A 12031-nucleotide genomic window follows, 5' to 3' on the forward strand; every position below is an offset into this window, starting at 1 on the left:
AGAGGGTTTTTTTTTTGTGATTTATTATATTTTAATATTAGATTTAATGGGTTTTATCTTTTACTATTAGACATTAAGAGTTTAAGACTTATTATTGTGCCACATAGCAAGTTGTTAAGGTTTTCTTTGAATTTTGAACAAACATGACCATAGGATAAGATTAAATTTTGTAAAAAATAATTTATTTTTTGATTGTGAAAAACTTTTGGACAGGAGAAATTCTAGCGTGATGTTTTAGGTCTTCATAATCTAATATGAAACCACCAACAAATAATATTTTAACATATGTACATAATTTCTAAATTTATAAGTTATTTTATTAAAAGTCATACAATTTCTTTTTCCTCCCTTTCACTCTCTTCCCTCTAATTAAAGATAATTAATGGAGTAACTCAATTAAAGTTACGTTTGATCCCCAATTGCCAAATTGCCAAATTAATTAATTTTAACCCGAATTGACCCGAATTGATCCGAATAACCCGAATTTAATCCGAACCCGAATTAACCCGAATCCGATCCGATTACACCCGACCCGAATTAACTCGGTTTCATCCGAATAACCCGAATTTAATCCGAACCCGACTTAACCCGCATCCGATCCGATCCGAACTCCACCCGACTTTTTAACCCGATCCGATCCGATCCGAATTAAATTCGGATCGGATTGGATCGGATCGGGTTTTAAGTTCGGGTGGAGTTCGGATTGATTTTTATCCAACCCGAAACCCGATCGGGTTGATCCGAACTCGATTTTGCCCACCCCTAGCCATAGCCTATGAGATACAATTCCCTTGGGTTTTCCAAAACTGATAATTTGGTAAATACCTTAGGATGCCTCTTCTTTACTATCGGGTAAATAAAAAGACTTATTATTCAATTAATCCTTGAACATATTGAGCAATGCTTATCAAGCTAGAGTGCAAAACGTCTCCCTTTTGCGGGTAAGGTGACTGTTGCGAAATCTGTAATACATGTTCTTCCCATCTTTTTTATGCAAACTACTAAAATCCCTATCAGCATACATCAGAAAATTGACCAAGTTTGTTGAAGCTTTATCTGGGGTGGCATTGCTGGAAAAAAAGGTCCATCTCATTAATTGGAACACGCTGTGCAACCGAAAACTTACAAAGGTCTTAGGTTCAAGAATCTTAACCATATGAACAATGATTTATTAATGAAGATTAGTTGGAGTACGGTCTATTCTCCAAATACTTTCTAGATCCGGGTTATCTCGACTAAGTATGGTGTTGATTCCCATAACATTCCTATTGAGTTGTCTATTAAATATGGCTCTTATTTATAGAAAGCACTTGGAGGTGTTTGGAAGCATGTTTTAAGTGGGATTCGTTGGTCAGTGGGCAATGGTAGAACTACTAGATTTTGGCTTGATATTTGGCTTGATGATTCCCATAACCTAGCAAACTACTCTACTTTGTCCATTCCTCAGGAAATGGTGAAAAGGTCAGTGGCTGAATTTATGGACTCTAAAGGGACATGGTTGTAGCATTTGTTTGCTCACTTTCTCTTTAATCACGTGAGTCTTAAAATCGTTACCACTATGCCTCCAAGGATTAATGGGGATGCTGATCAAATGTATTGGGTTCTGTCAAGATCAGATACTTTCACAGTGAAATCTGCCTATATGTTTGTGGCTCCATCTGTGCCTAGTGAAAACACTCACATTTGGAATATCATTTGGAGGTGGAAGAGTACCCAAAGGGTTTGTACCTTTATGTGGCTAATTGTTCATAATAGACTGAAGACCCATTGGGAACTTTATAGAAGACATATTGTTGACGTACGGAATGAATTGCTTGAGATGTGGACACGATGTGGAGGATGCTTTGCATGCTCTACGTGATTTCTTATTTGTAAAAAGGGTATGGGAGGCTTTGGTTCCATAAAGCTTTCAACTTGCTTTTTTCTCCATGCATGTATGTGATTGGCTTCTGGGCAACATACAAAATGCTTGGCACATTGATCACCATTTGGATTGGTCATATATATTCGACTGGCGACTTCGAAATTATGATATTGGAGGAATAAATTCATTCGTGATACTATCTCTAGTGGCACGACCAATATGGTGCAAGATATTCTCAACCATTGTGAATAAATTCAAAAGGTAAACCCGATATTACTACACAAAGTTTCGGATAAAATCGAGACTTGGCTCTAGTGGCAATCTCCTTCCTATCCATGGTTTAAGCTTAATACGGACAGGGCTTTGAAGAGATCGGGATTGCCAACACTGGAGGTCATGTTCATGATTATTGCAATACCTTTTGTGGAGGTTTCAACATTAACTTTGGTCGCTGCTCTAACTTAGAAACAAAATTATGGGGGTTGTTTCATGGCCTTAAAATGGCTTGGGAGAAAGGATTTCGAAAGCTACAGATTGAAGTGGACAATCTTTGTGTGATTCAACTCTTAATTCACTTGACTCATACTATAAATGCTTATTCTTCTCTATTGGGAGGTGTTAAAGATTTTTTGAACAGCGACCGGCAGATTATCTTGAGACACAACTACTGGAGCCAAATTTTGCAGCTGATTATCTTGCTAATCTTGCTGTAACAATGGCTTTAGGTTTACAATATTTTCAGACGCCACCAGTGGGACTTAATTTTTGGTTGTACCATGATTGTATAGGGATTGCGCACCCTCATTTGATTCTGCCTTAGCCTTTTGTTAGGCTTCCTTTTTCTATTAAAAAAAAGGCCTTAAAGTTTTAGTTGAAAAGTTAACGATAAAAATTTTAAGTGGTAACACTATTCCCTTTAAAAGCAAGATAAACAAGCATTTTTAACTCTTGTAACTTCATCAAATAGATAGTTACAATATCTATTATCCGTTTTTAAAACAAAGGAACGGCACTATCATAATTATTTTTATATATTAAAAAATTACATATTGTGGTATATTGTATTCACAATAAATTTTATTGCCTTCTCAATAGAAATTTATTGAAATAAATTCTATCAGCAATTTATATAATACAAATGTATGTACTCTATAATCTTGGAAAGTATGAATTTGAAAAATTGGTAAGCTATGTGTTGGAATGTATGAATTCACTTATTGCGGGTATTATTTGTAGGTTATGGGCGGGTTTTTTTTTATTTCAAATTGAAACTCATTGAGGATTGTGGTGGGTTTGGTATTAAGAAAAAAGCCGTCAGATTCCTACGCAGATATGGGCTGAACGCATTCTTTATTTTAATTATTTATATTTATAATTTTAATCATAAAAATTTAATCACAAATATATGTAAGTTAAAGTTCTTAATTCCTAAACTTAACATATCTCACTATATATATATATATATATATACTCACACACACGCATACACAATAAGCTTTTAATAACTACAAAATTTTAGAATCAAGCTTAATATTATTGATATTTTATTTTAATTGATTGATTTTGTTTGTTTTACTAACCCAATAATTGCTTACAAAAGTTGGGTTTTTATTTGTTTATTAATTGTTAACAATAGTTGTATAAGATTTACTTGTTAATATTGTTGATAATACTTGTATATTAATTAAAAGATGGAGTATGACATTGATATTAGTTATGATCATTTGCCTAAATGGAAATATTATATTATTTGTTTTAATCATTTAATGTTGAAATTTTAATTTTCTATTTATGTTAATAAAATATAGAATTGAGTACTATATGTAGATTTTTAAGGTTGTTGTCATAAATTTATTGTCTGAATTATGAAATTTAATTTTTTATGTGTTATTAATAGTAGTTTTTAATATTTTATTTTAAAACCCACAAAAAGTTTGCTATGTGTTGCGGATGGGTTTGATAATATTAAAAACCACAATATGCAGTTTTTTTTTTTATCTCTCCGCCACTTTTGTTTTGATATATGTACATCTAATCATCATAAAGTTTGGATATGTTCATTGCACCACTTTTATTTCTAAACTTGTATCAATCAATCACCTTGATACAGAAAAATAATCATTTTATCATTAAATGAATTAAAAAACTATTTTATTCTACAAAATTTTGAAAAATAAAAATTATAATTACAAGAATACCCTTGAATTTATTAAAACAAATAAATCTCAAGATCCAAGACGTTAATTTTTTTATAATTATAATTTCATTGAAAAATTATCATGTTAATTTTTTGTAATAATAATTTCATTTAATTTATATAGTGAAGTTTTTTAATAAGGAAGTTTACAATAATTATAGTGAGCAAGGAGCTTTTCTCTTCATGTTAATTTTTATTAAACTTTCCTATACTTAATTTAATTACAAAAATTAAATGAAATTATAAATACAAAAACTTAACATGATTATTTTTTAATGGAGTTATAATTATAAAAAATTAGAAACTTAGATTTTGATATTTGTTTATTTTATTAAATTTAGCGGTATTCTTGTAATTATAATTTTTTTATTTTTCAAAATTTTGTAGAAAAAAATTGTCTTTTGATTCATTTAGGGGTAAAATAGACACTTTTTTAGTATCAAAGTGGTTGATTGATTTAAGAAAAAAATTGTGTAAAGAACATGTTAAAATTTTGTGGTAGTTAGATGTAATTCGACAAAACAAAAATAGTGTAGAGATAATTTTTCTTTTAAAAAATAAAAATCTGTTGCAATTGCTGGCAGATTTGCTAATTTAATTTTTTTACGAGTGTGAGTATGATAATCTATTATTGTTAGGGACGACAAAACTACCTACCAACCCACAAACCTTCCCAAATTCCCGACAAAAATCCACCCACTGTGGGTAATTTTGTGGGTTGCGGGCAGGTTTTGTATTTTAAATTTAAACCTATTGCGAGTTGTGGGTGGGTTTCATATTAAGAAAAAAAATCCATCAGATACCAGCGTGGTTATCTGCCAACCTACATTTTTTATTTTAATTATTTATATTTTTTATTTAGATCATAAAAATTACATTAAAAAATTTAATCATAAATATATGTAAATTAAAGTTCCTAATCTTAAACCTGATGTTTCTAATTTCTAAACCTAACCTATCTCACTATAGCATATACATACACACAAACACAATAAGCTTTCAATAAGTAGAAATTTTATAATTTTCAATTTTAATATCACTGTTATTTTATTTTAATTTGATTGATTTTGTTTGTTTTGCTTGAATGACTTAATGATTGCTTACTAAAATTGGATTTTTATTTGTTTAATTAATTGATGACGGTGGTTGTATAAAAATTTACTTGCTAATATTGTCAATACTTGATAACGTTTGTATATTGATTAAAAGATGGAATAAAGTATTGATACTAGTGATGATGATTTGCCTATGATAGAAATATTTTTATGTTAGATTAATATATTTTTTATAGTTCTTTTAATCTTAAAATTTTAATTTCTTATTTACATTGATAAAATTTAGAATTGAGTATTCTATATGTTTTTTTAGGCTATTGTTATAAATTTACGGTTTGAATTATATAATTGAAGTTTTTATATGTTATTAAAAGTATTTGTTAATATTTGTGATTTTAAATAAAAAAAAATCCACAAAAAGTCCATTGTAGGTTGCGACTTACAAGTAAATTTGGTAATTTTTAAAACATACAGCGGGTTTTTTTTTAAAAAAATAAAAACCCACTACGGGTTGCGCATAAATTTAGTAATTTGAAAATTTTATGTGTAGATTTGTTAATGGACAAACCCGCAGCGGGTTATATCCATTATCATCCTTAACTGATACCAATAGGTACGTCCATTTTGGTCTTCTTAGAGAAAAGGAAAATATTAAAAAAAATAAAAATTAGTAAAATAAAAAATAAAATAAAAAGAAATTCGAAATTTATTTAACAGTAAACTGTCCGTGCATAATGCCGTTAAATTTCTACCAAGGAGCTGTAGCCACTTGTCTCCCACATCTTTCTCAAAGCTTCTTTTCTTCTCCAATTACGTGCGATAACACGCAGACGCGCGCGCCACTGACACTTGTTCTAAAATGTTTTAATTTATTTTATTGCACCACACAACTGCTGCAACTGTCACTTCACTCCACTTTACTAATGGCTTCCCTTCAAGATCACAGCATGAAGTTACAAGTCTGTCCCAGTTACCTACCCTCTTTGCCCAGGTTTCACCAGCTTCAGTGTCTCAACTTCCCTCAGAAACCATTTTCTGGGAAAGTTAAGTTGGTCTTCCCTTGCCCAGAAAGCTATAAAACCAAAGGGGATAAGGTTTACTCGGTTTGCTGTTTTTGCAAAACAAAGGATGCTGAGATTGATAAGGTTGAAGATAAAGAACAAGATGAAAGGCCACCGTTTGATATTAATCTTGCTGTTATTCTTGCTGGGTTTGCATTTGAGGCTTACACAACCCCTTCTGTAAGTAACTTTAACTTAATTTTTCTTTTAATTTTTGTGCGCACGTGATTTATTTGATTTCTCTTTGTGATTAGGAGAGTGTTGGGAGAAAAGAAGTTGATGCTGCAGGTTGCAAGATTGTGTATCTCTCTGAGTATGTTGCCATTTTCACACTAGTCACAAGCTTATCATTTAGTTGATGCTGTTTTTTGTGTGTGCTCATACTTTGTGAATTGATACATAGAATGATAGAAGTGAACTCGGTGATGAACTAGGAAAGAGATCTTGATTTTGCAAAATCATTTAAAAATATAAATTTTGTTAATTTATGTGCAGGTCTTTTGTGCGTGAGATATATGATGGCCAATTATTTATAAAGTTGAAGAAGGGTTTTCATCTACCTGCCATGGATCCTTGGGTAAGTTATTCTTCTTCAGCTTTGTTGGTATTTCTATTTGCTGTGATCAAAACCAGTTATTGAATATTGGTTCAATATTGCTATGAAATTTTTGTCTATACTGAAATGGAAAGTTACTTTCACAAGTTAGAAGTCACTCATTTGGTTTTTACATTTGTTTTAATATTACTCATACATGTTCCACTGGCTTTCAGGGAACAAGCGATCCTTATGTGATCATGGAATTAGATGGTCAGGTAGTCAAAAGTAATGTTAAATGGGGGTACGTGAGCTATAGTCATTCTCTATATTTGGCGGTCCCTTTAGTTTCTCTGGCTTTCCTTTGATGATGTTAAAGAAACTCAGAAATTTCTGATTACTTGTATATTCTGTTACATTGCTCGACTTTTGGCTGAACAAGATTAGAATTTTTTTTTTCTATATTGTTTAATAATAAATAATGTAATTGAGCTGTTTGCAATCACTTTAATTTAACCATTCAGGCCATTCCCCTGAGTGGACAAGTAAAGTTACCTAAGTCCTGAGCGTAATGATATCCATCTTTATTCAAATTTATAGGGTACGCCTTCTGTCAATTTAAAGCCGAATTAGACTTGTATATATACTAATAACTGGATGATTGTAGGACGAAGGAGCCGACATGGAATGAAGACTTTACTATTAACATTAAGCTGCCTGCGACGAGAAGTCTTAAGGTCTACATGCTTCTCTTTGAATCACTTATCAATTTTGCAGTGTATATGTTCTTCATTCCACTATTTATTAATTCCTTATGTAGCTGTTATCTTGATATGTAATGATGGGTAATACAGAAACCACTGATGTTCAGACAAATTCAGACACAGACAGATATATATATATATATATATATATATATATATATATATATATATATATAGAGGAGTGTTATAAATTTGTTTGATTTTGCCACACTGAGATCACTTGTATAATACAGACCCTTGTTTCGAACTTTAAATTCTGTTATAATTCTGTAGGCTTCAGTCCTAGTCTAATTATTAATTTATTTTGAATTGTTATTTCATAAATTTCATAGCAACATTGCGTATTAATTTTGTTAACATGCTGTATCAAATGTTAGATTGCAGCTTGGGATGCCAACTTTGTTACTCCTCATAAACGCATGGGCAACGCAGGCTTAAATCTGGAGAGCCTCTGTGATGGTGAGAATTCAATGAATCTCATGCATGGAGTTAATATTAAAATGATGAATCATCATGGTTGCCTAGCTTTTAAGTTGCTGAATTATGCATCCATTATTGAGCAAGGTGTGGGTCTTCAAATAGTTATTAATGATCAAATAAAGTATGTGTTTTGTTAGGAGATTCACATGAAGTGCTGTTGGAGTTGGAAGGAATGGGGGGTGGTGGAACGTTACAGCTAGAGGTAAGTTGATCTGGTTAAAGAAAATTTCTATGGTTGATCAGAAAGAATGTTTCTGTTACTTCTTTGTCAAGAGAATATATGTTTTCAAGGTTTAAGTTCACTCTGTGTGTCTGGAAATACTTGAAGGAGCTGTTCTATGCAAAGATGCTAGTCATTGCACAACAAAATACTTACAGATAAATATTTCATTTCTTCAGAAACTGGTACCTCAATGCATAATCTTTCAAAGGAGATTCTTATTGATCTGAAACGTAAACTTAATTCTGGGATACTGGTCTCCTTGATAAATGAAGATGTTAAGATACATATTAGAGCTCTATTTGCTTGGGTTTTCATTCTGCAGAGGCTGGTATTAGGTTGCAGACTGGTTATCCATAACTTCTTTCTTCTTGTGGAAATTCTCAGTGTCTTGGCGTCACTAATTTACTTGTTTATTTTGGTGAACCAACAGAATTTTGTCAGCAAACCAGTTTTGTTTGGTATATGCTCTCACATATATGTAAAATTGCTGAGTTTTCAGGTCAGTTATAAAAGTTTTGATGAAATTCAAGAGGAAAAGAAGTGGTGGAAGCTCCCCTTCGTGTCTGAATTTCTTAAGAAAAATGGTTTTGAGTCTGCTCTGAAGATGGTTGGTGGTTCTGAGGGTGTGTCAGCTCGTCAGTTTGTAGATTATGCTTTTGGGCAATTGAAATCATTCAATGATGCCTATATTTTGAAGGATCAGTCTTCAAGCAGTGGTGATCTTCAAATAGAAGGTGAAGAAAAATCTGAGAATGGTGCTGTTGTGTCAGATATGCCTTCTAAGATGGAGAGCAGTTCAGACATCTCTGTGAACAACACAGGCAGCAATGAAGAGAGCAATGTGGAAGAAATTTACACTCACAAAGCTGCTATGGATGAAGGAGATACCTCTGAAGTGATGGCACAAGTTACTGAAACTAAGAAATCTGATAAACAATTCTGGAAGAACTTTGCTGATATTGTCAATCAAAATGTTGTTCAGAAACTTGGTCTCCCTGTACCAGAAAAATTAAAGTGGGATGCATTTGACTTGTTAAATAGAGCTGGCTTACAGTCACAGAAAATAGCAGAAGCAAACTATGTTGAATCAGGGCTGGCAACACCACAAGTTCAGGATGTTGATAATGATAAAGCAAGTGGCTCATCAACCAGTAATGCAATTCAGTCTGCACTTCCAGACATTAAGAAGGCGACAAAGGATTTATTAAAGCAAACTGATTCTGTTTTAGGAGCATTAATGGTTTTAACTACAGCTGTTTCTCAATTGAATAAGGATGAAACTAAAGGAGAATCTTCTTCCGAAGTAGAAGATGATGCTTCACGATATCTTCTGAGTGAGAAGTTACCTAGATCAATTGATGGTTCAATGTTGGATGAAAAGAAAGCGGAGGAGATGAAAGCACTCTTTTCTACTGCAGAAACTGCCATGGAGGCTTGGGCAATGCTTGCTTCTTCACTGGGTCATCCAAGTTTTATCAAGTCTGAATTTGAGAAAATTTGTTTCCTAGATAATGAATCCACAGATACTCAGGTGATATATTATCTCATCGTTATCCTTTTTCTTTCATGGACTTCAACGCATAAAAATAAAATTAAAATTAAAAAAAGATGTTTTAGAATAATCTATGTTGTAAAATGCCTCAATTTGAAGTTAGAGGATGAATCTACAGGTAGCAATTTGGCGTGATTCTGCATGGAGAAGATTGGTTGTTGCCTTTAGAGGGACAGAACAAGTATGATATTTTTCTTGTTTGACTTTGTGGAGTTGTGCTCATTAGCTTTCATTTTAAATTGATCATATAAATTGATTTTCCAGACAAGCTGGAAGGACTTGCGAACCGATCTGATGCTAGCTCCAGTTGGGTATGGTCTGAAATATGGATTAGGATCCTCTTCTGATTTGAACTCTTTAGAAATTTTAAAGATCTTGTGCCACCTATTTTTTAGTACTAGTGTACAATTAGAATATTTTTATTTTTTAATTTATTAACCACCAATCATATGAGTTAATTTTGCTCAGAATAGGTCAAATCATGAGAAGATCTTGATCCCTGAAATCTATCCACTTTCTGACTTGTATAGTGATTCTATTTTTTGGCATTTATTTTTACAGTCAATGTATCTAATTGATTAGACCACTGTGCGTCTTGAAAATGGTTCTCAATTGATTTTCTGAGCACAAATTACCGTGCAAAGGTTGTCCATCAATAATATGAGTTGCAATTCTGTTGTTACTAAAATAAAAGAAATGGACAGAATGCAGAGCAGAAATGAGCTTCCAGCTGAGCAATAAATCAAAAGTCAAGCAGCAGTTTACTGCAATCATTTTTCTTTTATCTCATTCTTTGTTATTTTTGCACTTACATATTCTTTTTTTATTCTTTTTTTCCTCCCTTTTAAACCCAATTAAGTGTAGCTTACAGCCAGGGATAATTTTAGTTTTTTTATGTAATATGTGCCGACTTGGTTATTATTACTTATTTTAAAACTTTTATTAAATAAACACATGCACAGACTACATGAGATTTGAACTCAAGACCTAAGTTTTGGTAAGGCTGCCCACTGGCTAGTGGAGCTAGGCCTTTGCCTCGGTTGTTATTTCTAGATTTTCTTTAAATAGTATGAAATAGAACTATAGAAAATTACATCATGTTATTGCTTTTTAATTCTGTTTTTTGGCCAACTCTATAGGCTAAACCCTGAAAGGATTGGTGGGGACTTCAAGCAAGAAGTTCAGGTATGCAGATAATTCTAGAATTGGATGGCTATTTGGAATACTTTAACAATTTGCATATTATTAATATCATCTTCTTTAACTTATGATTGGTGGCTTAATTTCTGCAGGTTCATGGTGGTTTTTTAAGTGCATATGATTCAGTCAGAATAAGGATCATCTCCCTGTTAAAACTGTCAATAGGTTTTAAGTAAGTTGTCCTTAAATCTAATTATCTTATCCTGAAATCTAATATATCACACCATTGAAATCTGAACTTCTTTTGACAAAGAATCTCCTCTCTGTTTCTTTTTGCAGAGATGATAGTGCTGGACCATTGGACAAGTGGCATGTTTATGTGACTGGTCATAGTTTGGGTGGTGCATTAGCCACCCTCTTTGCCCTTGAACTTTCATCAAGTCAATTAGCAAAGTGAGTTATTTTGCTACAACTAAACTAAAATTCAATTCCATAGGACCCAAACTGCTGAGGTTGACTGCGAGAATCCTTTTTGTCTTTAATGCTCTATTCGAAGCCCTTTTTTTTGCATAAGTTGATTAGCAATTGGTTAGAATTCAAAAATGAGAAATAATCTGGTTCCAATTTTATTAGTTGATTAGCAATTGGTTAGAATTCAAAATTGAGAAATAATGTGGTTCCAATTTTATTGCCAGTGAAGCTGTTATACTTTAAATAATGATTTATTGATTTATTTTATATTATTGCGAATGCTGAAGAACATCATAATCAAAGTCATGCTAAACAAATACTGGGCCCCCAAAAAAAAAATTAAAAAAATTACTGAACATATGAATACCTGGAAGTATAGTTTGAGTTTAATACCTTGGTAATGTCTTCACCAGGTGGTAAATACGAGTTGTTTCTTCCTGATTGAACAGTAATTGGTCGTATTTCAGGAAATCAGTTTTATGACATGAATTTGAGATGTCTTGAATAAACTTAGAAATTCCTGAATCATATTATTGCTGATAAACCATATGTGTTTTGTGATTTCTTATCTACATCATTTTTGTCTGCATTAGGCAAGGAGCAATATTTGTGACCATGTATAACTTTGGATCTCCTAGAGTTGGTAACAAAAGATTTGCTGATGTTTATAATGAGGTAATGACACACTT

At 32.2% G+C, this 12031-nt stretch overlaps 1 protein-coding gene across 3 annotated transcripts in view; it reads left to right on the forward strand.

Annotated features, from left to right (window-relative positions):
* LOC102627249 (uncharacterized) overlaps positions 1 to 12031 on the forward strand; it is a 42691-nt gene that overhangs the window by 28407 nt on the left and 2253 nt on the right. Inside the window, exons 1-14 of one of the 3 annotated variants that reach the window (XM_015525884.3) lie at positions 5931 to 6357; positions 6432 to 6490; positions 6673 to 6754; positions 6949 to 7016; positions 7380 to 7449; positions 7854 to 7935; positions 8079 to 8158; positions 8679 to 9710; positions 9850 to 9912; positions 9996 to 10042; positions 10871 to 10916; positions 11024 to 11103; positions 11211 to 11324; positions 11936 to 12017. In XM_015525884.3, the coding sequence (XP_015381370.2) occupies positions 6040 to 6357; positions 6432 to 6490; positions 6673 to 6754; positions 6949 to 7016; positions 7380 to 7449; positions 7854 to 7935; positions 8079 to 8158; positions 8679 to 9710; positions 9850 to 9912; positions 9996 to 10042; positions 10871 to 10916; positions 11024 to 11103; positions 11211 to 11324; positions 11936 to 12017 (2223 nt within the window). In that variant the 5' untranslated portion in view covers positions 5931 to 6039. Of the gene's footprint in view, positions 1 to 5930; positions 6358 to 6431; positions 6491 to 6672; positions 6755 to 6948; positions 7017 to 7379; positions 7450 to 7853; positions 7936 to 8078; positions 8159 to 8678; positions 9711 to 9849; positions 9913 to 9995; positions 10043 to 10870; positions 10917 to 11023; positions 11104 to 11210; positions 11325 to 11935; positions 12018 to 12031 lie in introns of those variants that run through there. The other 2 variants (XM_006493933.4, XM_052434430.1) reach the window with 2 other exon arrangements.

The sequence above is a fragment of the Citrus sinensis genome, chromosome 9 (assembly GCF_022201045.2).
Source record: "Citrus sinensis cultivar Valencia sweet orange chromosome 9, DVS_A1.0, whole genome shotgun sequence".
Classification (NCBI taxonomy): Eukaryota; Viridiplantae; Streptophyta; class Magnoliopsida; order Sapindales; family Rutaceae; genus Citrus; species Citrus sinensis.